This window comes from Leopardus geoffroyi, chromosome B2 (assembly GCF_018350155.1).
Source record: "Leopardus geoffroyi isolate Oge1 chromosome B2, O.geoffroyi_Oge1_pat1.0, whole genome shotgun sequence".
Lineage (NCBI taxonomy): Eukaryota > Metazoa > Chordata > Mammalia > Carnivora > Felidae > Leopardus > Leopardus geoffroyi.
Window position 1 is genome coordinate 54,397,174 of NC_059332.1, and position 27,352 is coordinate 54,424,525.

At 40.4% G+C, this 27,352-nt stretch overlaps 2 protein-coding genes and 1 pseudogene across 20 annotated transcripts in view; 2 read left to right on the forward strand and 1 right to left on the reverse strand.

Annotated features, from left to right (window-relative positions):
- The window catches only part of LOC123609360, a 31,616-nt pseudogene extending 23,650 nt beyond the window's left edge, over window positions 1-7,966 (forward strand).
- The window catches only part of DST (dystonin), a 495,699-nt gene extending 471,919 nt beyond the window's left edge, over window positions 1-23,780 (reverse strand). For 12 of the 18 annotated variants that reach the window (XM_045498615.1, XM_045498623.1, XM_045498600.1 and 9 more), the window contains exons 1-2: window positions 23,154-23,780; window positions 22,495-22,556 (exon numbers count right to left, since the gene is read on the reverse strand). In XM_045498615.1, coding sequence (XP_045354571.1) covers window positions 22,495-22,556; window positions 23,154-23,334 — 243 coding nt within the window. In that variant the 5' untranslated portion in view covers window positions 23,335-23,780. The remainder of the gene's footprint in view (window positions 1-22,494; window positions 22,557-23,153) is intronic. The other 6 variants (XM_045498616.1, XM_045498614.1, XM_045498603.1 and 3 more) reach the window with 3 other exon arrangements.
- A 329-nt stretch (window positions 23,781-24,109) lies between these two features.
- Window positions 24,110-27,352, forward strand: part of BEND6 (BEN domain containing 6) — a 65,453-nt gene continuing 62,210 nt past the window's right edge. For both annotated transcript variants that reach the window (XM_045498625.1, XM_045498626.1), the window contains exon 1: window positions 24,110-24,209. The gene's annotated coding sequence lies outside the window, so the exon portion shown is untranslated. The remainder of the gene's footprint in view (window positions 24,210-27,352) is intronic.

Consider the following 27,352-nt stretch of genomic DNA (forward strand, 5'->3'; position numbering starts at 1 on the left):
GGCAAAGAAGGTGATAAAATCTCTCCATCACTGGGAGTTATGAGAATAACACATATTTTGATCCTAGAAAAATGGCAACTCTTGACTTCCATTTACTTTTTGGGGTTTTTTAACTACTTTTTGGTATGCTCTGAGTTTACAAACTCTAGCATGTTGGCTGTAAATGGTTCATCTCAGCTGGAGGCTAGTTTACTAATTTGTTGATCAACAGCCCACGAGCTGTCTCACTGTGGCACACATATAGTCTCCGTTATCAAAATGGAAAGATCATCCTTTTTGACTATCCCGGGTTGGTTGCCCTTGCAAAGGAGGATGCCTCCAGGCTGGCCCTTCCAAGGTCAGTTAACCTGCACTCAGGAAACATAATTTGAATACTAACCTTAAAAAGCATAATTAGGAAACTATATTTGCTTACAGAAAATCAATACAGGATATTCAAAGGCCAAATATTGACATCCACTAAAAGACTTTCCTACTGTTTCTTTTTTTTTCCTACTATTTCTTTGAACAATATAGATAACAAAGAATTACCAAATATATCTAAAAAGAATTTTTTTTTTAGTTTCCTGGATTATTCCCATACACTCTTGCTATCAGTTTGGCACTATCTGTTTTTCTAAGCTACACACACTAGTTCAGCTTTAATTAAAAGGCCTGTTGCCATAGTTTCTCAGAGAACAGCTCAAGGCATGCTTGAGTCCATTATTTTCTTGAGGTTTCTAGAGAAATTATAATGTAGCAGTAGCCAGCCAAAATTTCCTAATTTTACCTCCCACCCAGTACAGCATATGATTCAGACATATAGCTAGATATTCTAAATATTTTAAGAGAGTCTAAACAACTAAGGATGTTATTTAAAATTCAGCCTTTGGTTTCTTCTGTTCTGCCACATCAGTATTGTAACCAGCAGACTACAGCTAAAAGAGCAGACCAAGGGGGAATTCAGCCCCTCAGTCTGCATCTGACTGCACCTGTGGAAAACACCAGCACATTTTTCTTTCTAATAATAATGGACAAAATGCACTATATTTACAAGTTAAAGTAATCATATTGCTTCATATATTCTAATAACTCAGAAATTTAAATTCCAATATGCTTGAAAACGACCTCTCAGAAAATAGATTAAATATTGTAAATTCACTCATTTAATAATTTAAAAAATTAATAAATGGAGCTCAGAGATCCATATTTCTTAAAGCTAAAACTTGATCCCATCTGAATCCCATCTTGTTTTCAGACGGCAGTTATCACCGTCTGTAAGTCCTAAAGAGCAAGCTCAAAGGTTGCTCTGAGCTTTCAAGGTTAAAAAATGTGAATTAACATTGATCCCTATGAATCTTAGAAGAGAAAAATGCCAGTTCAGCTTGCTCTAATTCAGCCCCATTCCTCTGATGGGTAGCTATGAGCATGGACTATGCAGGTAAAAGGACCAGAGTTGGAATTTCAACTTAGAACAACCTCTGTAGGACCTTAGGCAAGTGATGATTAAATGAGATAGAACATATGTAAAGATAGGAAAGCTCTCAGGAAATGGCAGCTATTATCATTTCCCCATCTCTGACCCAGGATGTGGGGCAGGATAAGATCTCACTATTTCCAGGAAAGCCTAAAATCACCCTGATCTTTTTGACTATCAATTTAAGAGCTAATATAAACTACTTGATTACTGATTTTCTTCAACTCAAATATTACATAGATCGTTTGACTTCCTCATTCTCTAACACTAAGCATCCTTTTATTCTATTTTTACTATACAAGATGGACAGATTCTAAAAAGTATCTGAGAGATAGTAGGGCCATATTTCCATCCAGGAGTATAAGGAAGTAAAAAAATTCCCTATGCATGTTAGATTTGTAGGTACTTGCTAATGAAAAAATGCAGGGTGAATGAATGAAGTTTCCATTCATCACAGCTATGTGTCTCTTTATGTTTCAATCGATAGGTTTATAGATTTTAAAAAATCACATACATGTACTATTTTCATGGATCCTCAGGATATCCTGCAAAAAGAACAGTTATTACTATTTCTGGTTTACCAAAGAAGAAAGTAAGCGTTGGCAATATTAAGTGATTTATGCTAGGGAAGCTAAAGAATGGGACTTGTCCTTAGGTCTTTTTTATTTTTTTAAACATTTGTTCGTTTATGAGAGACAGAGAGCACAAGCAGGGTAGGGGCAGAGAGAGGGAGACACAGAATCCGCAGCAGGCTCCAGGCTCCAGGCTGTCAGCACAGAGCCCGACTCGGGGCTCAAACTCACAAGCTGTGAGATCATGACCTAAGCCAAAGTCAGACACTTAACCGACTGAGCCACCCAGGCGCCCCTGTCCTTAGGTCTTTTAACAACTAAGTTGGGATCATTTCCACTATACCACTTGACTTCTGCAGCCCTATTACTGCAGCATGGTAAAGACAGCAGAGACACATTGCCCCAGGGAGTTTTTGTAGCCCCTTATATTCCCTGAATATGTATGTCTTCACTGTTAAACAAACTTGGAGCACATCAGCGTCCATGCTGTAAGTAAAAGATGTGAGCTAGAATTTCCAGTTGTACACTATAGATTGAGAATAACTTTATGAATTACTATCTCTCCAAGCATTACTGATAATATACAGGAAGTTATCTACAACATCTCACACCTGAACCATAGTGGGAATTAAAGCTCAACTCACTTCACCCTGCCAAAGGCATTACCCAGGACACATTTCTACCTGGCAGAGATTTTTGAAAATGATCCCAACCCTAACTAGACAAAGATACCTGGTTATCTTAGTGCAGGACTTCTTTTTTTTCTTTTTTTAATTATTATTTTTTTTTAGAGAGAGCAAGCACAAGCAAGGGGAGGGGGCAGAGGGAAAGAGACAAAGAATCTTAAGTAGGCTCCACACTCAGCATGGAACCCACACAGGGCTAGATCCCACAACCCTGGGGTCACGAGTCTAGACACGCAACTGACTACGCCACCCAGGTGCCCCAATACTGCAGGATTTCTTAACTGGAATCTATCTCTGCCCTAGGAATTCACACATGAGCATTAAAAAGGCCTCCTTAGTCACTTCAAAGTATATGCAAACGTATATGTCTATGTATCCCTAACATTTCTGGAGATATAGACCATAGAATTCATCAGATTCTTACAATGTCCCTCAGAAGTTGACATCCCACAAGAGGACTTCAGAACAGTAGAAACAGACCTCATGATTTTAAATTAATTATTAAACTTTTAAGTTTCTTTTTTCATTGCAAATTTCTGTTATATTACATCACTTTTGAAAAGCCAGACAGTTTTGGGGCGCCTGAATGGCTCAGTTGGTTAAGCATCCATCTCTTGATTTCAGCTCAGGTCATGATCTCACGGTTCACAGGAGAATTGGGCTCTGTGCTGACAGTGTGAAGCCTGCTTGGGATTCTCTCCCCTGTCCCTCCCCTCCACTTGCTCTCTCCTTCAAAATAAAGGAACTCAAACAAACAAACAAACAAAAACTAGATAGTTTCACCAAATCTTCTCAAATATATTTGGGATTCCTTGGGGATGCCCTTTAGCAGCTTTTAAAACAAAAGGCAGTTAGCTACACTCTACATCCGTCTGAAATGCCTGAAAATGTCTGCTTCCTCCTCCATACAGTTCACTGCAGAATGGGTAGTGGCAGGAATTTACTGATTTAACGTTTGTTAATGATTCTCCAGAGTTGGCCAGTTAGTTACTTAAAGCTTGTTAATGGTACTGCCTAATTCTTAATGTGAGAATTCTATTCTCTGTGTAAATAACTTCAATAACATGATAAAATGTATATTGTTTTCTCCAAAATCTGAGGGGTGTTCTTTAATCTCAGTCTATTTCGTTTCCGGAAATTAGAAGGAAATCTAGAGAACACATCAATCTGGAGAATGATGAGATTGATCAGAAAAGAAAAGAAACTTTTCCAAATGAAAACATATTAAAGTTAAGTTACTAAAAATTCTGTATAATGATTAAATAAATGGAATCTGCAGTGTTACATGAGTTATACATAGCAATACACGCTTCATTTTAGATGGCAAAATTCTACAAGATTTTCCAAAAAACAAATAAATAAAAGGGAGAAAAGCAACAGGCTTAAGGTGGAAGGAGGATAGACAAATTAAAAACATATCAGGGTTTTGAGTACAGTAAAGTAGAATAAGCATATGTCTCCCCTTGAACACAACTATATAACTGAACAGAATGCACAGAGCAACTAGCTATCTGAGGATTCTGAAAAGCAACTAGTAACAAGGAACTTGAAGTAAAACTGCCAGAACTCGAAGTATCACCAAACTAATCATGAGTTTGCCATTTTTCGTCTCCAGTATTCCCCAGACTGAATGCAATGCAGCCGCACACCCTGAAACCCAGAGCTAGGTACTGAGGATCAGACAGAGAGAACTCCAAGAGAAGACCCCTTATTCTGACTTGCAGAGTGAGGAAGGGAGTGCAAAAATCTCCCCCATTTTTTCTCCTAACTTCCAGCCCTCAAGCAATCCCACTGGCAATGACATTAGAAGTCCCAAAAGAATAGGAACTAAAACTCTTAGGAAGGAAACCTTCCTCTCTGATCCCAAGAGAGTGGGGTCAATTCTCACCACTTTATATTCTCTCTGTCTTCCTGCCATTTAGCCCTGGATGCAGGCATAGTCACAGAAGTGTGCAACAGAACACACACTTTTTAATGAAAGCCCCAACTTTGTGACCAGATAGAAGAAAAAAGAAATCTGAAAGCACTGCCAACTATACAGAAAGACAAAGAACTAAAGGGGAATACTATTAAGCCAACAAATTAGACAATTTAGATGAAAAGAACAAATTCCTACAAAGATACAAATGATCAAACGGACTCAAGAAGAAATAGAAAATTTGAGTAGGCATATAAAAAGTAAAGAAATTGAATATTTAATTTTAAATTGATAACTTAAAATAGACCCACAGAGAAAACACCAGCCTCACATGGCTTCACAGATGAACTCTACTAATATTTAAAAGAATATCAATTGGGGCACCTGGGTGGCTCAGTCGGTTAAGAGTCCGACATCGGCTCAGATCATGATCTCGCGGTCCGTGGGTTCGAGCCCAGCGTCAGGCTCTGTGCTGACAGCTCAGAGCCTGGAGCCTGTTTCATATTCTGTGTCTCCCTCTCTCTCTGACCCTCCTCCGTTCATGCTCTGTCTCTCCCTGTCTCAAAAATAAATAAACGTTAAAAAAAATTTTTAAAAATTCCTATAAAAGAATATCAATAATTCATATAAAATAAAAATTCTAAATGGATCAGAGACTACATGTAAGAATCAAAGCTCTAAAATTTCCAGAAAAAAAATAACAGAAAATTTTCATGACTCTAGGAGGCAAAGAGTTCTTAGATATGATATCATAAAGGAAAATAATTGATAAATTAGACTTAACAAAAAAATTAAAATTTTACACTTAAAAAGGTAGCACTAAATAAATGAAAAGACAAACCACAGACCATAAGAAAACATTCACAAATTTTATGTCTGTTAAAGGACTTATATCCAGATTATATAAAGAACTCTTACAAGAAGACACAGAACCCAGCTTAAAAATGGGCAAAGATCAGCCCTGGTATGAGTCTACCCTGTGTGGCTATTCTCTGGAGCAGCAGTCCTTTATCTCCACCCACCTTCTCTCCTACCTGCGTATGGACTGAAGCCCCAGAACTATCTTTCCAGGTATGAACTACAAGCCGACAAAAATTATCAGTTTAAGATGGATAATGATGAAAATGAACACCAGTTATCTTTAAGAATGGTCAGTTTAGGGACCAGGGCAAAGATGAACTGTACAATCATGTATTTGATAAGGCATTAATATCCAAAATATATAAAGAACTCAAAGAACTCAAGAGAAAGAAAACAACCCAATTAAAAAATAGGCAGATCTGAACAGAGAGCTTTCTTTTCTTGTACCTATAATCCCATTTATATGTGGAATCTATAACAAAACGAAACAAAAGATCAAACTCATAAACACAGAGAACAGATTGTGGTTACCAGAGGAGGAGGAGTGGAGGATAAGCAAAATATGGGAAGGGGTCAAAAGATGCAAACTTACAGTTGTAAAATAAATAAGCCAAGGAGAAGTCATACACAACCTGGGGACTATGGTTGATAATACTGTATGGTATATTTGAAAGTTGCTCTGACAGTGAATCTTAAAAGTTTTCATCATAAGAAAAAAACTTTGTAACTATGTGTGGTGATGGATGTTAATTAGACTTATTATGGTGATCATTTCACAATATATATAAATATTGAATCATTATGTTGTACACCTGAAATTAATATGTTGTATGTCAATTGTCTTTCAATTTAAAAAAATCAAATTAACAGGCACCTGGGTGGCTCAGTCGATTAAGCGTCTGACTCTTGATCTCAGCTCAGATCTTGACCTCAGGGTCATGAGTTCAAGCCTGGCACTGGGCTCCGTGCTTGGCATTATGCCTACTTAAAAATAAAAAATAAAGGACACTTGGATGGCTCAATCAGTTAAGCATCTGACTTTGGTTCAGGTTATGATCTCACAGTTTGTAGGTTCCAGCACCGTGTCAGGCTCTGAGCTGTCAGAGCCTGCTTCAGATCTGTGTCTGCCTCTCTCTCTGCCCCTCCCCCGCTCATGTGCTGTCTCTCTCTCTCTCACAAAAAATAAACATTAAATAAATAATAAAATCAAGTTAAGTCATTAATCTGTTCCTCTACACAATTGATTTATTTTGAGAACATTATATAAATGTTTGATTCTTATATGTAGGACATAACCCATTGTTCATTATTTTTTGTTAAATCCTATATAGCCTTTTACCTTTTCATTGGTATGTTTCATTAATTTATATGTATGTGATAATAAATATATCTGATCTTCAGTCTAAAAAAAAAGATGAATTGTACAATGTTGAGACAGAGACAATGAATTATGAAGGCAGCCCAATTACAGTAACACTGACAACTTTGAAAATGTCTGTACAGTCAATGATTTCCTTTGGGTGCTTTGGCATAACACCACCTGTGGTCTGTGATTCAAGGCTGTGCATTTCTGTGGATAGCATTTAGTACTATGTAGGAAGATGCACAGTCAGAAGATGAAGAGGAGGAAGATGTGAAACTCCTAAATATACCTGGAAAGCGATGTGCCCCTGGAAGTGGTAGTAAAGTTCCACAGAAAAAGGTAAAACTTGTTGCTAATGAAGATGATGATATGATGGAGAGGAGGAGGAAGATGATGATAATGATGATGATTTTGATGAGAGAGCTAAAGGGAAAACCCCAGTAAAGAAATCTATATGAAATATTCCAGCCAAAAATGCACAGAAATCAAACCAAGAATGAAAAAACTCAAGACCATTAATACCAAGATCAAAAGGTTAAGAGGGGCGCCTGGGTGGCTCAGTCGGTTAAGCGTCCGACTTCGGCTCAGGTCATGATCTCATGGTCCATGAGTTCGAGCCCCGCGTCAGGCTCTGTGCTGCCAGCTCAGAGCCTGGAGCCTGTTTCAGATTCTGTGTCTCCCTCTCTCTGACCCTCCCCCATTCATGCTCTGTCTCTCTCTGTCTCAAAAATAAATAAACATTAAAAAAAAATTTTTTTTTTAAAAAAAGGTTAAGAATCCTTCAAAAAAACAAGAAAAAAAAAACCTTAAAACACAGAAAGGACCTACTTCCATAGAAGACATTAAATAATGCAAAATGCAAATAAGTTCAGAAAAAGGTGGTTATCTTCCCAAAGTGGAAGCCAAAGTCATCAATTATGAGAAGAATTGCTTTGGATGACTGGCCAGGTGGCATATTCAAGATCTCTGGCACTGTAGGAAATCTATTTTTCTTAATGTTTATTTATTTTTGAGAGAGGGTGAGCACTAGCCAGTGAGGGGCTGAGAGAAGTGGTAACAGAGGATCTGAAGCAGGCTTTGTTCTGACAGCAGCCTGATGCTGGGCTCGAACTCAACTCAAGATCCGTGAGATCATAACCTGAGCCAAAGCCAGCCCCTTAACTGACGGAGTCACCCAGGCGCCCCTGAGGAAGTCTCTTTTTAAATATTTTTTTAAATGTTTATTTATTTTTGACAGAGAGAGAGAGACAGAGCATGAGCGGGGGAGGGGCAGAGACAGAGAGGGAGACACAGAATCCGAAGCAGTCTCCAGGCTCTGAGCCGTCAGCACAGAGCCCAACACAGGGCTCGAACCCACAGACCGCAAGATCATGACCTGAGCCAAAGTGGGACGCTTAACTGACTGAGCCACCCAGATGCCCCAGGAAGTCTCTTTTTAATAAACTAAACCATTGTTAAAATTCTCCCATCTTATTTCACTGCTGTGAAAGTTTCTATCTGGCTGTCCTTTTTATGATGCAGAGTGAAAACTTTCCCTACTATGTTTGATAAATGTAGTCCAGGTTCTATTGCCAAGACTGTGTTGTCCAAAATGCCTGTTTAATATTTTTTTAAGTAGGTTTCGCACCCAGTGCAGAGGCCAACGCGGGTCCTGAACCTACAACCCTGAGATCAAGACCCGAGCCAAGATCAAGAGTTGGATACCTAACTGACTGAGCTATTCAGGCACCCCCAAAATGCCTGTTTAATTTTTAAAGATGGAAGTCCATGCTTTGCTTGGTTTTAAGTATGTATGGAATGTTACAACAGGATATTGTAGTAGTGGTGGTCAGAAAAATGGAAATGGTGGGAGACAAAAAAATACAGGTGAAATACTCAGTATTTTAATAAAATAATAAAAATTAAAATGGCCAGGGTGCCTGGGTGGCTCAGACAGTTGAGCGTCCAATTCTTGATTTTGGTTCAGGTCATGATCCCACCACATGGGATTGGAATTCTCTCCTTGGGATTCTCTCTCCCTCTCTCTCTACCCCTCCTCTGCTCTCACTCTCTCTCTCTCTCTCTCTCTCTCTGTCTCTCAAAATGAATAAATACACTTTAAAAAATAATGTAAAATAAAATAAAAATGGCCAAAGATTTGAACCATATGAACATGAAAACATGCTCAAAATCATTAGTCATCAGGGAAACGCAAATTAAATTTGTAGAATACCACTTCAGACCCACTAGAATGGCTAAAATTAAAAAGGCAGACAATAATAAGTACTGCCAAGGATGTGAAGATACTAGAACCCTCATACATTGCTGGTGAGAATATTAAATTGTATAGCCACTTTGGAAAACAGTTTGACAATTTCTTTAAAAATTAAACATAACTTTATCGTATAAATAAGCAATTCTACTCCTAGGTATCTACCTAAGATAAATGAAAACATATGTCCACACAAAGATTTTAAGCAAATATTCATAGCAGCATTATTTATAAACAGCTAAAAACTGAGCGGGGGGAATTCAATATCCATTAACCGGTGAATGGATAAACAAAGTGTGGTATATTCATAGAATGGAATGCTAATCAGCAACAAAAATGAACAACAAAGTACTAAAATATGCTACAACATGGATGAACCTCAAAAACATTAAGCTACATGAAAGACGCCAGAGGCAAAAAGACTACATGTTATATGATTCTACTTATATTCAATGTCCAGAAAAGGCAAATCTATAGATACTGAAAGTAGATCAGAGGTTTTATGGGGTGAGGGGTGGGTTGGGGAGCCTAGGTGGCTCTGTTGATTGAGTGTCCAACTTTAGCTCAGGTCGTGATCTTGAGGTTCATGAGTTTGAGCCCCGCGTCAGTCTCACTGCTGTCAGTGCAGAATCTGCTTCAGATCCCTCGTCCCCTTCTCTCTCTGCATCTCTCTCTCTCTCTGTCTCTCTCAAAAATAAACATTAAAAAAAAAAAAGAACCACTATAGGGTGAGAGGTGAGAAAAGGAATTAAATGCAAACAGGCATGAGAAATCTTTTTGAGGTGATGGAAAATATTCTAAAACTGGAAATTATATGTCAAAAAATGTTGAAAAATTAAGCCAGGGCTAGAAATTTCAGGTGGAAGTAATTTACATATATATGAAATCTGAGATATTGGAATCGGCTGTCCAGGGAAAACAACAGAAAAACCTTAAAATGAGTGCTTTGAGGAGTGTAGTACACAAGCAAACCAGAGAGAAATCAAAAGATTACCTATGGTAGATTGCAAATGTGACCACAATTCTCTGCATCAGGACTCTTATTTCCCCCACTCCCTGTGACCTGCTGTGGCCAAAATAATGTGTGAACAGAGGCACTACATATGTTCAGAGCCTAGACCTCAAGAGGCTTCGCTTATTCCACATCTGGAACCCAAATCTAGCCACAAGTGAACCAACTTGGGTTGCCTTACTGGAAGAGGAGAGACCTGTCGAGGAAAACTGAATGTGCCTGAGGCAGACCAAAGACACAGGAGTTCTGGCTGCAATGAGCCAAGCCTGACTCAGACCAGAACCACTGCCCAGCCAGGCACAGCCCAAACTGTCAACCTCTACCTCCTAGGCACAGAAATAGAAAAGGGGTCAATGAGATTGACTCAGGTCTGGGAATTGTCAAAGTCACTGGTGGCAGAGCAAGTCACTGCAAGAGCAAAGTGAGAATAACAGTAAAAACTTCTTTATACCGTCAGCTAAGGGTCTGTACTGAGCAGAAGGGCAAGTGAAGTTAAGTCAGATAGGCTGAAAGTTAGGAGAGACTGAGACCAGAGGTCTTGATGAAGGTAAGGAAGAAACTCATCAGGAATATGTGATGAAGTACAGAGAAAGGAGGTTGTGTAATCAGAGATATTTCAGAATTCAAGATCTGGGAGTTACAGCAGTTCTAAGACATAATGAAATATGCTCAGGATGGAAAACTGAAGGCTATATATAGACATTTGTCCATTTCATCTTCATTGTCAAGTTGTGTAGAATAAAATTGTATAGAATATTCTCTTAGTCTTTTAATGTCTGTGGGTTCTATAGTTACAAACTCTCTTCCATGTATCACAACAGTGATTTTTGTTTTTCTTTTGATCAGTCTAGCTAGACATTTAAATACTTTGTTGATATTTTCAAAGAACCAACTTTATTTTCTCTGTTGTATGTTTTTTCTCTATTTCATCCATGTCTGCTCTTTATTATTTCCTTCCTTCTACTTACCTTGTGTTTACTTTGTCCTTTTTATCCCTTAGCTACTTAAAATTGAAAATTTGTTAAGATTTTATATCTTTCTTCTTTTCTAATATAAGCAGTTAAAGCTATATGTTTTCCTCTAAGCACTGCTTTGGCTGCATCCCACTATTTTGAGACGTTGTGTTTTCATTACCATTTAGTTCCAAATATTTTATGGCCCAGAATATAGTCTGCCTTTGTGAATGAGTCATGTGAGTATGATGTTCTATAAGTATCAGTTAGTTAATGATAGTTGATGGGGTTAGTAACATCACCTATATTTCTATTGATTTACTCTATGCATATTCCATCAATTGCTGAGAAAAGAATGTTAAAATCATCAAGCATGATTACAAAATTGTCTATTTCTCCCTCTATATTTTTTTAAGATTTTATTTAAGTAATCTCTACACCCACCATGGGGCTTGAACTTATAACCCTGAGATCAAGAGTCACATGCTCTACTGACTGAGCCAGCCAGGTGCCCCTAAAATTACCTCTAAATTTGCTAATTTTTACTCCATGTATTTTGAGGCTCTATTATTAGATACATACATGATTATGTCTCCCAGAACATTTAGCCCTTTTATCATTATGGAACATCCCTCTTTACTTATCTCTATTTGCCTTGATACCTATTTCATCTGATATTAATATGGCCACTGTGACGTTCTTTTCATTATCATATGCATCATTTATTTTTTCCATCCATTCACTCTCAATCTAACTGGGTCTTTAAGTAAATCTCTTATAAACAGCATACAATCAGATCTTACCATGTATCCATTCTGATAATCTGTCTCTTAGTTGGAGTGTTTAGCCCACTAATATTTAATGCAACTATTAATATGGATTTAGGTCTAACATTTTATATTTTATTTTCAGCCTGTCCTCTCTGTTTTTTTGTTCCTTTGTTTCTTCACTCCTTCCTTCTTTGGATCATTTGGATATCTTTTAGGATTCAATTTGGGTTTATCTATCAGATTTGCATTGTTTTTTATTGGCTATTCTGTGAATTATAATGTGCATTCTTAACTTTTCACTCTACTTAGAGTTAATATGCCCCTTAATATAAAATGTAGAAATGTTACAATCATATAGGGAGTCCACTTACTCCCCTGTACTGGTCTATACTATATTGTCAAATCTCTATATATACATCATACATCCCACAATACAATGTTACAATTTGTGCTCTAAACAATGTATTTCAAAGAAATTAAGAGGAATGAAATAGTATTATATATTTGGTATTTCTGATCTGATGCTCTTTATTCAAATTTAGCACCACATTTCTCAAAATTAGTTGAGCAGAGATTACCAAACCACATTTGGCCCTCATGTGGCATGAACACATAAATTACACATTAAAACTGCCCTAATCTTTTCCCTTAAGATCATGACAGTTAAAACAATACAACCTGAGGGGTACCTAGGTGGCTCAGTCGGTTGGGCAGCCGACTTCGGCTCAGGTCGTGATCTCACAGTTCGTGGGTTCGAGCCCCGTGTTGGGCTCTGTGCTGACAGCTCAGAGCCTGGAGCCTGCTTTGGATTCTGTGTCTCCCTCTCTCTCTGCCTCTTCCCCACTCATGCTCTGCGTCTCTTGAAAATAAATAAATGTTAAAAAAAAAAAAAAACAATACCACTTGACACAAATGTGATTATAAACAAAACATAAAATTCAGGCACTGGAACTGAGTGATAATACTGGTGATAAGGTATATTGATTACAAGACAATTCAGAATATACTTACATTGACTTTTCATTCTATAAATTGGAGTAAAAACATTAAATTTTAAAATTTTTGTTCAAAACTCCCATATCAAAGTATGCAAATCCCTTCAATAACAAACAAAAATGTCAGGGAATATTTTCAATTCATTTTTAAAAGTGCCTGAATCTGTATTTTCAAAGTAAACACACGATGTTAACTAAGGCATAACTATCTGAAATAAAAAATGAAAATCATTTAAAAAACTGAAAACCATATATTTCTCTTGAAGTAAAATGAATATTTGGAAATACAAGAATATTTGGAAATATTCCAAATATTCCAAACAGGAATATTTGGAAAGTTACAGAATCCATGAAAACTGAGAGTTAAACTGACTTTAGAAAACATCAAATATTCAATCATTTAGCAAACATTTACTGAGCTTTATTCTGTGCCAGACAGTGAGCTAAGAACTACGGACTTAACACTACCCTCAAGATACTCAAAATCTTGCAGAAGAGACAAACAAAAAAACCTCAGTTACTATTATGAAGAGGGAGCTAGGAAAGTTTCTCAAAGCAATGACTTATGAACTAAATTTTTAAGGAAAGTCAGAAGTTAGCCTTTCGTGCCTGAGTATTTTTGTTTTTATTGGCAGTGAGTGGGCAATGAGAGGAATGGAAGAGAAAGAGACGCTTTCTCAGCTGGAAATAATACGGACAAAAACAATAATCCTAAAAGGTCATGGTCTGTTTCAAGAATTGTAACTGTAGACAAATGGTTAGAATAGAACTATCACAAGGACATCAGTATAGGGATCATTTTGATGTTATATTAAGAAAGTTGAACTTGGGAGGCACCTGGGTGGCTCAGTCGGTTAACCATCTGATTTCAGCTCAGGTCACGATCTCACAGTTCATGAGTTCGAGCCCCATGTTGGGCTCTGTGCTGACAGTGTGGAGCCTGGAGACTGCTTCAGATTGTGTGTGTGTGTCTGTGTGTGTGTGTGTGTGTGTGTGTGTCTCAAAAATAAATAACAATTTAAAAAAAAGAAATAAAGAAAGTCGAACTTGGGGCTCCTAGCTGGCTCAGTCTGTGGAATATGCAACTCTTGATCTCAGGACTGTAAGCTCAAGAGCCACACTGGGTGCAGAGATTACTTAAAAATAAAAAATAAACCTAAAAAAAAGTTGAATTACCTTGAAGGAAGTGGGAAGCCACTGAAAGATATTAAATAGAAGAGGAATATGGCTTATCCAACCTTCCTCCCTTGACTACCTCTACTACAGAAACTAGGAAAAATAAAAGCTCATATCCCAAGCTTTCCTTTCAGATGGACTCTGACGCAGTTCTGACCTGTGAAGTGTAAGAAAAAACTTAATGTGAAAGGCTTCTGGCAAAAATTTTGATCCTGATGAACATCCTTCCTGTCCCTTCCTCTCCCTTCCTTGAATTTGGCCATGATGTCTGGAGCCATGCTAGCCATCCTGCAACCATGAAGCTCAAGCAAAGGCTGCAGCATCTCCAGACTTCTTGCTATGAGAGAATACAAATCCCTGTTTATTAATAATCCATTTTTATGTTGGGATTACTTGAATAAGATTGTCTCCCTGACTAAAAAAAAATTTAAGAATTTGTATTTGAGAATGATCCTTATTAAATTAGTGTGTATGGACTGGGGATGAGGAGGCAGGGAGGCTGCTCTGGAGGCTTATTGTAGGGACTGAACTAAGGTAACCATAGTGGATGTAGTAAAGGAGGCATAGACTCCAGAGAGATTTAAAAGAGGACAGGATAGACAGGAAGGGATCTGTCATATCTTCCAGATTTCTAGTTTGAGCAGCTGCAGAGGGTAGGGGTGAGGGTAGTGCCACTCTTCAAAACAGTGGCAGTTAGGGTTTGGGACTGATGAGTTCACTGTTCAGTTTGAGATACCTATGGTACCTCCATGTGAAAATGAGGGAAAAGTCATTGACTGTCTGTATCTGGAGGTCAAGAGTGAAGTCTGAATTTGAGGTACAGATTTCAGAGTAACCATTATATGTAAGTAAACTAGAACAGTAAGTATGGCTAGATCCTGCAAGGAGAGTTTGAATAGGGCAGGCAAAACTAAGGCCCCACACATCTATTAAGATAAAAAAGTAGGTTAGTTGTGGCTTAGGGCTGGGGATGGAACTAGGAAGGGGGAGTGGGGAGTGACTGCTTACAGGTATGGAGTTTCTTCTGAGGGTAATAAAAGTGTTCTAAAAGTAAACTGTGTGATGGTCGCATAACCTTGCAGATACACTAAAACCCACTGGCTGAAATATTTAACAATTTGGAAATCACTGATGAGCTAACAATGAGTGATATTTTTTGTTTATTTATTTTTTTATTATTATTTTATTATTATTTATTTATTTTGAGGGAGAAAGAGAGCATGAGCAGGGGAGGGGCAGAGAGAGAGGTAGAGAGAGAATCCCAAGCAGGCTCCATGCTCAGCACACAGAGCCCAATGCAGGGGCTCTATCTCATGACTGTGATATCATGACCGTGAGATTATGACCTGAGCCAAAATCAAGAGTCAGATGCTTAACCAACTGAACTACGCAGGTGCCCCAAGAGTAAGTGATTTTTAGTAGCAGTGGCAGAAGCCAGATTACACAAAGTTGAGGAATAAATGAGAGGTGAGGAACAGAAGGTGACAAAGAATCTTTTTCAGGAAATGTTTCTTGCCAAGAGAAGAGCTGGTGGTATAGGGAGGTTTGTATTGTTTTCAAAAGGCAACACAGGGGCTCCTGGGTGGCTCAGTCACTTAAGTGACTGCCTCTTGATTTCAGCTCAGGTCATGATCTCATGGTTCATGAGATCAAGCCCAGTGCCGGACTCCCTTGTGCCAAGCATGAAGCCTGCTTGGGGTGATCTCTCTCTCTCTCTCTCTCTCTCTCTGTCCTCCGCCCCCCCACCCTCGCTCATGCTCTCTCTCTCTCCCTCAAAATAAATAAATAAACTTAAAAACAAAAAAGGCAGTACAAATGATCCTGATGTGTTAAGGAAAGGAGCCTACAAAGGGGAAGCAAAAGAAGTTAACAGAGGAGGGGATGATTCATGGACCAACATCCCCCAAGAGCTAGGAAGAAAAGGAACTCACCACATAAGCATGAAATACTAGAAAGGAGGACAGATGGGTTGTCTATCGGACTAGGAGGAAAGTTTAAGATATACTTTGTTTGTAGGAGCCAAAAAGTTTATTGCTTGATGGCACTGATATTCTCTGTGAGTTAGGAGGAGACAAAAGTCACAGGCCGAGGGTGAAGGAGTAGGCTTGAGGATTTAAGGAGGACATAAACATAAACACTTAGAATAATTCCTATGGGAGACATATTTGCAAGGAAGAAGTTTAAAAGCAGAGACATATTTTGAATACTTTAAAAAACTGTAATATATTTCAAAAGCTGTTCAAAATGGGCTTGTACATAACAAATTACCTGCAAATTTATTATACTTGGCATTAGGATTTGTAATGACCACACTGAACATATGAGTAGGATGTCACAAATTCCCGGACATATGGTATCTGCAGTTAAGATACAACCCAGTGATACTTGAGCACTGGACCTGAAAAACGTGTTATCCTGCAAAAGTGCAGCTTCTGGGTGATAGAAAAGCCCATACCCACTCATTTTCCCAGGCCCTCTGCAGCAGTGGACATGACTCTCCATTCTCCCTGAGCATACAAAAACAAAAAAAACAAAAAAAACAGTGATAGGGCTGTTTTGCTATAGTTGCTGGGAAAGAAATCAAAAAGTGATTTTTTTGCTTCTCTTGAGAGGGCTCATAGCAGGTGCCTTCCTAAAGTGTTCAAACAAAATAATGTTATGTCAATGTCCTTTGCTAACTGTCAAGTAGTATGCAAAAAATATTGTTACTGTAGCTGGCATCCACTTATATTTCTACCTCTACACTTCTTTTTGCAATCTCAGGAACACTTTTTTCTAATCATATTAGCATATTCTGAGCTCTGAAAAGAGGCACATGCCTTCCTAAATCTTTGCCTATCCTCACGTGTTCTGCTGGGGGATTGCTCTCATTTCCTCTCTGTCTTGCCAGATACTACCCAACCTGAATGCTTCAGTGTAAATATCACCGCCTCCTGCAAGGCCTTTCTGATCACCCTAGCTAGAAGCAGTCATTTCACCAGGACGATTCCAACCATTCCTTTTCTATACATAATTTGTTCCTTGGTATTTTTGTTAATTATATCTTTATCTTCATCTGCCTTAATCTCCTAGAAGGCAGGAATCATGTTTTCCATGATGCCTTTTTAGCATGATGCTTTGCACATAGCAGAAACATGGCCTATTACTTCTGGAGGGGCTTCAGATATCATCTTCATGTTACCAGTGAACACCAAGTCTAAGTCTCAGAGATACTAAGAGACTTGACCAAGATCACCCAGTTAGTGGCACAGCTGGAACCCCAAATCAGGATTTTAAACTCTACACTTACCTTCCTTTCTTTAAACCAATACTTGTTGTTAGCCTAGTTCTATTTTGTAATCCAAATCTCAAAAAAGAGTCACTCTTGAGCCTTAAGATTAGAGACACATTCAAACTTCTCTGGAAAAGCTTTTGGTACAACTTTTATCTAGATGCATTTAACTGGCTTGGATTGCAAGGGGGAAAAATGGGTTTCTATTCTTTCTCCTTCTTTTTTCTTTTAGCATTCTGTTTGGTTGCCATGTAGCTAATATAAGGGTAAATTATATGGTAGTGGTGACTCTGGCATAATAAAGCTCTGTGAACAGGGTGAATTTGTCTTTTTTTACAAACGTATTGGCTGTACTTGTACACCCTAGCCTTTGATGCTCTTGCCACATTTGTGATTCATAGTTGGAAACAGCACAGCAGTTCAGTTACCGTAACAGAAGAAACCAGCAACTATACAATTTCAGCACTGATATTGGAAATGACCTAGAAGCAATCGTCAAGGACAGGGCTATACCTCAGACCTTCGGTTAGCCCTACTCTCTAACGTCACACTTTGTACAGAACAAAAATGTAAATGTATTTATTTTGAAAATAACTGAGTGAAGCTAAATTAATACCATATCATGTGTAGACTTCAATTTATGACTGATTTAATTAGTATAAATTAATTTAGACCTAGAATTTAGTTCTAAGCAAAGAATTTATTTATAAAGATAATCCAATTTAAAAGAGAGCTAAATAATAAACTATCACTTTCTCTAATTCACTAAATTGGGTAATTCTCAATGAAATACACAAGTTTAACGAGAAGCTATGAAATATGGTTATTTTGCTGACTATTCTTGCACAGTTTGTTAAAGGAACACTCTGAGAACATAATGAGGCCAAGAGAGTTTGTGTGGACTATCCTTTCATCTACGATAACTTGGATGATCATTGGAAGTCTAAAGGATTTACCTAATTCAGCTTTGTAAGAAATTCACTCAATTTAGCTTGTCTCTTTCATTGAGAATGTTGAGCATATTATTCTCTGAGCTATGAGTGACACAGTTAAACACCATAGGGCAGACAAAATGTAGCCAGGGAGTTCTTGTCTTACTCAGTCCTTATCTTGCTATGTGACTCTTTGAGAACTGCTTAGCTTGAGTTAACTCTTTTGGTTCCTTAACCTGAAACGGGAAGTGAGGATATTTACTCAAATCCTGATAGACACACAACACACTTGTCCCCTTCCTTATATGAAACAAGGCTCCCCTTATTCCACTGAGCTGATGAATAGGGATCATTTACCACTGTTCACTCCGGGTATTCTCAAAGGGCATTATAATTGTCTTCATCCTATTGAAGTACTCCCAAGGCTCTTTCTTGAAATCTCATGGTACCTCAATTACCCATATCACTTTCTGAAATTTCCTTAAAATCAGGATTGTCACTGCCTGATTTTTACCACAGGAATCCAGTGTAACAGTTAACCATTGTGTAAAGTCACAGCATAAAACATTATAAATCCTCAGGAAAAGTACACTTCTTAGATGTTCAGATTGAATGCTTGGGTTTCTAAACTGTGTCCTACTTCAATGTGAAATCACTTCTCTTCATTTGCTATGAAAACAAAAACTACACAAGTTCTTTATATTCAGACATAAAACACACATTTCTATCTAATTGGGTCTTTATATCTGTCGGTAAGTTGGAGTTATAGTGTTCAGACCTTGCTGGCTGGTTTAATAATTTCACATTTTCATATACTATTGTTAAAATTTAGAGGACTGTTGGGGCATCTGGATGCCTCAGTCAGTTGAGCATCTGACTTCAGCTGAGGTCATGATCTTCTAGTTCATCAGTTCAAGCCCCACATCAGGTTCACTGCTATCAGCGCAGAGCCTGCTTCAGATCCTCTGTCCCCCTCTCTCTGTCCCTTCTCCACTTGAGCTCTCTCTCTCTCTCTCTCTCTCTCAATAAGAAAAATTTAGAGGACTATTAAGCCAGTAAAGATGAATTTGCAAGTGTTGGTAGATGGTTACACTTCCAAAACATCTTATAAACATCTATGTTATTTAGTTGTAGCTTCATGAGGAAGAAATTAACTTCCTGTTGAAGAAATTTGTTTATTATATACTTTGTGAGAAAAACAAAGCTGGAGCTCCTCGGGTGAGGGATGTGACTTTCTTCATAAAGCAAAGTGGGTCTTGATGCCATGGTTTTCCCCTCTGGACAAGTATGACTATCTGGGAAGGAACATCCTGAAATTTCCTGTCCAGTTGGACTCCTTCCTGAGCATGTAGGTAGCAGAAGCAATAACCTCTGCCAAGCAAAGCAGCACAGGGCTAACAAACTTCTTCACATGTTCACGGGCTTTCCCAAAGCTCTTTCACATTTCCAAATGAGTCAGCATATCCTAAACTCATTTTCCTTATTTGACCACAATGGAAATGCTGAAAGTGAATTATCTACTTATTGAGATTGGAATGAAGAAGGCACTAAGTTCTTAGTTCAGTATGATTATGACTGGTCAAACACTCAAAACATTTTCTTTGAGAAATATTTTGCAGCAGCTACTGCTAAAAAGCAACAAGAATATCCATTATGCTACTCAAATTCTAATTTTTTGAAAAGCTGGAATCCAAAAAATTCAGAGGTATTTCTCAAGGAGAAAATCCTGCAAGAAATGGCATTTTGATAAAAAAGGAGTAAAAAAAAAAATAATTCCCAATGTTTTCCTTAAAGGAAAATGTTTTATTTGTGGTAAGCATAAATCAGTGAAAAAATGTGGCACTCTCATGCACTTGGGATGTTCACATAACTTTCTTTGAATAGTTTACCAAAGAAACTTGGTACAGAAAGACACACAGATAGCCCATCAACAAATTAAGCTAATACTGTATTTAATTTCCTGAGAAAAAAACATTCTAACCAAATTCATTTTGTTATAATTAGTGACTTACATTTTTAATGCAAACTCCAGGGCAATTTTAAAAGCTGGAAAGAGATTCAGCAAATGTTGAATTCCAAGCAATATCCTGAGAATGTGCATTTTTTTTTTTCTGCCCAACTCTGGGTTCTATTTGCCAATTTATGAGAACTGGCACACACTGAGAAAATTTTTTATTCATTCAATAAATATTTATTAAGAACCCACTATATACCAGGCAGTAGGGATACAGCCCTAAAAGGAGAGACATGGTTCATGTCCTCAAAGAGTTCATATGCTAGCAGATTAGGCAAATATGAAGTATAGACAAGATGTCAAATTGGATTAGGAATTGTGTGAAATGAGTTAAAGCATTAAACAACTGTCCCCAGCTTTCCTAACCAAATGCAAGCACAGGATAAATGCTTAACTGAGAGATAACTAAACAAGACATAGTCCTATCGCATTTTTTCATTTGTGTTTTAGCTAAAATGCCTAATGGTAAATAAAGTAATTCATAACAAGATTATTTTGGTTCTATCACTTATTTGTATGGAGCTGGTAATCTCTTCTTAAAATAAAAATCCTAAATTTTGATGTTTGCACCCTGACCATTATTTATTTTTGTCACATCTAAATGAGTTATTCTATTTAATTAAGCAGATATTCAAAAATGTTGCTTCATAACAGGGAGTTTATGTTGTTTCCTTTAAGTTTGAATTAATTAGTTGAATTAAGACTTCATTTAAATTGTGCAAAGATTTTTATTTTTACACATTTTTTTTCAACGTTTTTTATTTATTTTTGAGACAGAGAGAGACAGAGCATGAACGGGAGAGGGGCAGAGAGAGAGGGAGACACAGAATCGGAAACAGGCTCCAGGCTCTGAGCCATCAGCCCAGAGCCTGACGCGGGGCTCGAACTCAAGGACCGCGAGATCGTGACCTGGCTGAAGTCGGACGCTTAACCGACTGCGCCACCCAGGCGCCCCTATTTTTACACATTTTTAAATTCAATTTTATAACCTGTAATGGTAGCTATCCATTACTGAATATTTACTATGAGCTAAGTGGGTTGTTTTTTGGTTTTGTTTTGGTTTTTTTTACATAATTACTTGTAAATTTCCCCTCCCACTGTAACCCTGCAAGGTACTATTTTACAGATGGGGAAACTGAGATGCTGAGAAGTTAAGAGAGTTTTCCAGAACCACACAGCTAGTTAGTGAAAAGACAGAAATGGAACCTCTAGATTATCTGACTGGTAAATTTATTCTCTTAAGTATCCTAAATTGAGAAGAGAGTTCTCACCCACCCTCCAGGGCTACATGCAGTGGGATTACTCACTGTGCAACATTATATTGATGTTGTAATAATTCAATTAAAGCTTTCAAGCAACCAGAGTCCAAGAAAACATCTATGGTGCAATAAAACATCTGATTAACTAGTGAAACGAAATGTGAAATAACGTCTCAGGTAAATAGCAAGTAAATGGAGGGTGTCTAACTACCAAGTCTTTGCTAAAATGAGTAAACCACAGCAAGCATTGTTACTGGTAACCTCCAAGCCTGGCTGTGTGAAACTCTCCTAAAAAGAGGGAAAATTGTCTCACACTAAGTAGGGGGTTGGCCTGGAAATTCATAAAGGAATGCTGGGCCTGGGAGAGCTTGTGCTTTTTGTTTTGTCCTACCTTCAGTGGGGCTGGTCCTATAACAGCCCCACCTAATCACTGCACCCACATCACCTGCTCACGTAGGGATGGTCCGCATTCGGAGAGCAAAGACCAGCGCACGGGATCAGAGAAGGCCGGATCACAACCACCGTCCTTTGCAAAAAGCATCAGATGGCCCGAATAAAACATGGGCAGCTTTATGAGTGAGTAAGAATGTACACTGGAAAGACTAAAATGAAATGCATATGGATCAAATTACTCTGCACCAACCTCCTAAGAGCTCCCCTCTGTCGTTGGCTCTCCAAGGGAACCACCACAGCCAGCTCACAGCACCCAGACAGCTTCCACCCGCAAATTACATATTGTAAACGAAACTGAGATCCACCCCGTGGCGAAGTTTCCTAAGGTCTGTAGCGCTTTTAAGGGCCGTCTTTCTCCCTCCGGTACAGTGGCTCCACCACACAAGAAATCCGCTAACACCGCCGGTTCGGCGGGCACCAACGGTGGGGAATCGCTTAAAAAGAAACGTCACTTTAGGCTTGGGGGCAGCATGCTCGCCATTCAATGCCCTGCTGGTTTCTTAACACGCATATGATTAATATTGGTACTCAGGAAAGAGAACTTCTTCTGACCTTGAGCGTGCGCGCTAAATAAATTACCTCAGAACGAAAGTGGTGGGATCTCATAACAGCATCTGGGGAGAAAAGAGAAAAACGAGACTTCATTTAAGTCCTTGCTCTTCACCTGCCGAGTTACTAAGGACTTACCTGAGGGACAAGGGTCGGGAAGACACATCCCGGACGCCTTAAATTCAGTGGGGACATACTATAGGGCGGGGAGGTTACTAGGCCATCGATCTCTAGGTGAGTTCTCCGCGAGAAGTTTCAGGGAAAGTTCTGGGAGAGTTGGGGAGCCCCGAACTCTCCGTGCCTTACTTTCTTACCCCTAAGCTCCAGCGATGGATGGGTGGAGGGAGGCTGCCGCAGCCCCGGATTCCGCTCCAATTACCCTTAGGGCTCTAGCAAACTGCCGCTAAGAACTGGCGTCGGTGCCTCCTCCCCTCCCAGCTCTGGGCATCACCGTGGGTATCCCAACAGAGACCGGAGGAAGGCGGTGAGGGCAAAAAGGGCAAGCAAAGAACGTTATATACATAAACGTACTCAGCTTGCGAAGTGGGCAGCGATGGGGGTAGGGACCGCAGCGCTGAAGGGAGAGAGAACCCCGCTTCACTCTCCAAATCGGCTTAAATGTTCCTCCTAGCCCGAAAGAAAGCCGTCGCGGCGTGTCTTACCTCGGCTCCTTGAACGACCCGAAAAGACCGATTTCATCGGATGCCTCCCTTTCTGGAGCCTGCGGTGCCAGCAGCAGAAGAAGACGATGGTGGCGATGGTGCCCAGCAGAAGCAACAAGAGGAAGAGGGCACATTGGATGCTGTAGGGTCTCAGCAAGACGAGGAAAGCCGCGGCGATCATGGTGCGGGCGAGGCGGGGGCGGCTCGGCGGCGGGGCTGGAGGGCGGCGGCACAGGCACCCGCGCCGGGCGCACCACGGAGCGGCGGGCACGGGCGAGCGCGGCTCAGCGCGTCATGCCCGGCGCTCGCGGCCCCGCGCCCAGCCCAATGGCTGCGCACCCCGCGCCAGCCGCGCTATGCGAGTGATCCAGGGCTGCGGGGAGCGCTTGCCATGACTCAGCAGACGGCGACGAGGCAGGGACTTGGCGGCGGGGAGCCTCCCCCCTCTCTCCCCAGGCGCCCCCGCCCCCGTCCGTGCGCAGCCCCCGGGCGCAGCCCCGCCAGGGACGCGGCGGGCTGGGAGGAGCAGCACTGCCGCCGCGGCCACCCGGGTCCCGCGCATCGTCTTGCGGCCGCCGCCGGCCTCGGCATCCCACAAGCCGGGCGCACGTGGGTCGGGGCGGGGACTCGGCGCCCGGGCGGCGGCGGCGGCGGCGGCCCGCGGGGGGCGGGAATGGGGCGCCGCGGCGGGGGCTCGTCTGATGACATCACGGCCGGGCTGCGGCAACGCGGGCGCGCGGACATGGCTGCGGCGGCTTCGGCGGCGGCCGCGGGCTGCGCCCGGGCCTGAGCGCCCAGCGCCCTCCCGCGGGGCCGCCCGCCAGTCCACGCGGTCCGCGGGTGCACAGATCGCGCGCCTCTCCGCTCCCCGACACCTGGGGCTTCCACCTATCCAGCCTCCCTGGGCCGAACTGCTGGGGAGCCCGGCGACAGGGGGCGCCAAGGAGCCAGGGGGAAAACCGTGAGGCGCTGGCGGGAGCCTGCAGGCGGTGCTACCCCCACCTCCCACCTCCCCGCGCCCCGCCCCGAGGTTGGGGCTTTGGAGGATGCAGCCGGGTGAGCTATTGCTTGCGGGGGGTTCCTCGCACGCTGAAGCGTGAATGCCGGGAAGGGCCTTCCCTGGGAATTGGGGTTTTCCAAGAACGGGAGGCCCACCCTCTCCAAGCCTCTCTAAAGTGGGAGCGCTCCCCGGTAGAACGCTCCGGTCTGCAGACGTGAACTGTGACACCCCCAATCTAGGTGCTATTTCGCAGCCGAGAAACGGGCACTTCCATGCATTTACCGTCAAGCCCTGACTCATCTAGTGCGTTTGGAGAGAGAGGCAATTTAAGATTTAGGGACCTGGCAGATAAAGGAAGTTGGAGATTGGCTTGCAAATATTTTGAGGAGAAATATTTCAGGGAGTGTGAGGAAATAATGATCTGTCACACTCAAAATGAACACATTCCCTCCGGCCCCCTCCCCTTTCTTCATAACCAGCAAAAAGTATATTGTTGATGCCGGGAGATTTTACAGTGGTCGCTGGTGCAATGCCAACGCAGAAGGTGTGGCGGGAGCGCTGCAGTGTGCCTTTCTGCGGACAGCCACCGCCACCTGGCCCGGACGCCGCTGCGGCTGCAGTCTGCGGCATCGGTTGGCCTTGGCAGGCCCAGCGCTCCCTATACCGCGTTAAGCTGCACCCTAGGCAATGCAGGCGTTTCCTGTGGGGGGCTGTTTTTAACTTGTTTTGTTTTATTTACCCGCATAAGGCAACTGCAATTATAGTGACATAAAGTAATATATTACTGCATTTGTGGAGTTTCTAATAACTACAAAGGTGGACTCTTACTTTGGAACATTTGAGACACTGAAGAAATTGTCATAGAAAAGTAATTTGTAAAATTCTGAAAAGCATTCAAAGAATAGATGACAATACTTAAGTTTTATTTGCGTGTAGGAATTTAAAATCAGTATTGTTTTCTAACTATACAAAATCAAGAGTGCAACTCTGCATAAAAGCTTAACCATTGATGTTCTTAAGGCCTAGAACACGTTACCATGTGTAAGCATTAAAGGAAATTCCAAAAGGCATTGGCTAATGCATTTCCTAAATGCCAGATTCATAAACGTGGGAAACCACGGATTAAATGTTCTTATGTACAACATGTTTCCTAAAACAAAATAAACAGTCAAGTTGTTGACATGTTGTATCACATTCGGTCTTTTGGGTTTGAAGATGCAAGGACCTTGCTTGCAGATGCTGTATAAGATGCTGTATATGGGAATGTTGAACGTCAGAGAATAGGCTATATACTACAAGTCAGGATAGGCTTCAGAGGCCCCTGGCATTCGCGGTCTGACAGGTAGGATAGCCTCATGTTCACATTGCTCAAAGGTCTCCTGCTACCGCAGCCCACTGCAGTGAGAGATTGTACTCCTGTCCATTGTGCAGGAGTATTGAAGACTGTCCACAATGTGTGGCACATCAGGAAAGGAAGAATTCTTTACTGCATTGACTCCCAGTGGCCCGGTAGAGTAATTTAAAACAACAACAAAAATGAACTAACCTTTTGCAAACATTGGGAGAAATGACTAATAGAATTTAGAAAGGTCAGTTTTACTTTGATACTTCTCACTGACTAAAATTTGTGAGTGAGCTAAAATGGTCTAAATATCCTTGAAACATGTCTAAGACCACAAACACAGCATAGTAACCAATTTGCTCCAAACTCTGCATTTTTAACAACAAAAAGCAACTAAATAGCAATTATGGTTTTCTGAGCTATTACTTTAGCACAATTGTTATCATCCTGTGTCTTGCTGCAGCCATTTATAAGTTTCAAGTATACACAAGAACATCATTTATCTCTCTGGCAGACAAATGCTTTAACTGCGTGCAGTAGGATTATAGATATTTCTTTTTAGATGCATTTGTGTCTGTTCTTTACATCAGTTACCTCAAGGATACTAATAATAAGGAAACCAGATCATTGATAGAATTTAGTATTTAGGTTCCATTGTTTTCTGATTTGTTGCTAATTTATCATTTCCATCTCCAAATAATGGCATGTTATTAATTGCTTCTTTCTGTGTGTTTATGTAATGCTAATGCATTGTGGAATTTAATAAATATTAAATTAGCCAATCAATCCTTTTTGGAAGTTAATTTAATAGAATTCGTATATTTTCTTTCTGCTAGGTTTTCATTACAAAGAATAATTGACATTGTATCAAAGTCACAAAAAGATTAAGGTTTGGCGGTAGGAATGGAGGCGGAAGGTCCTTGGTCAATGTTTCATATGAAGAAATGAGCAATCAAGATGGAAAAGTGTATATAATATTTTGACTTTTTATGATAGTGAGTTAGCACGGTTACCCAAGAGAAGACAAATGAGTTGATAAAAATAGGAGTGTTTGGTGTCAGGAATGTAGAAGATGACCTATCACGCAGCCCTTCTTCCCTTTGGATTCTCAGCCAAATTGGATTGAGAACACACATGAGGAACCAAAAGGAAACAAAAATATTAACTTTATTCAGAGTAAAGTCAGATTGAAGAACATGGCTTAGATTCAAGGCCAAAATGAGATATCTTATTTCTTTTCTCCTAACTCTGCACACCCATCCGGTCACAGCTGAAGAACTACAGGCCTTCCCAACGCTAGGGCACTAGGATTCTACTTCTTACCAGGAGACCAGAGGCCAAAAAGAGCATGACACTCTCCCACTCATGAGGTTTGCAGCATTAGTGAACAAGAGACAGGACCATATGTGAGAAGGGGACCTTTCATATATCAACTGGAAGGCCCTCCTCAACTTCCCCCATCACTGAGTCATTTGCCTCCCAAAGTAAGAGTGAGTAACGGACTTTAATAAAGATAGAAGCTCTGTGGTACTTCTCTAAGAGATGGGAAGTTGTGGCACAAATTCCTAATTCATGGGTCAGGAGAAGCATCAGGAAGAAAAGGAGGCTCCACCCTAAGCTTTGTGGTGACCAACTTAGAGAAAAGGAGGAATGAAGATGACTCAACCTTTGAGCTAGGGTGGTAGGACAGTTCTGTAGGAAAAGAGGACAAACTGAATCTTAGACCCATTGAGATAGAGGCACCAGAATGTCCATGTAAAATTATCCAACAAGCCCACGGAAACATGGGTAGAAAAGTCAGAACCGGAGACAGACTGGGAGTCATGAACATGAATTATAGTTGAGGTCATGATGGAC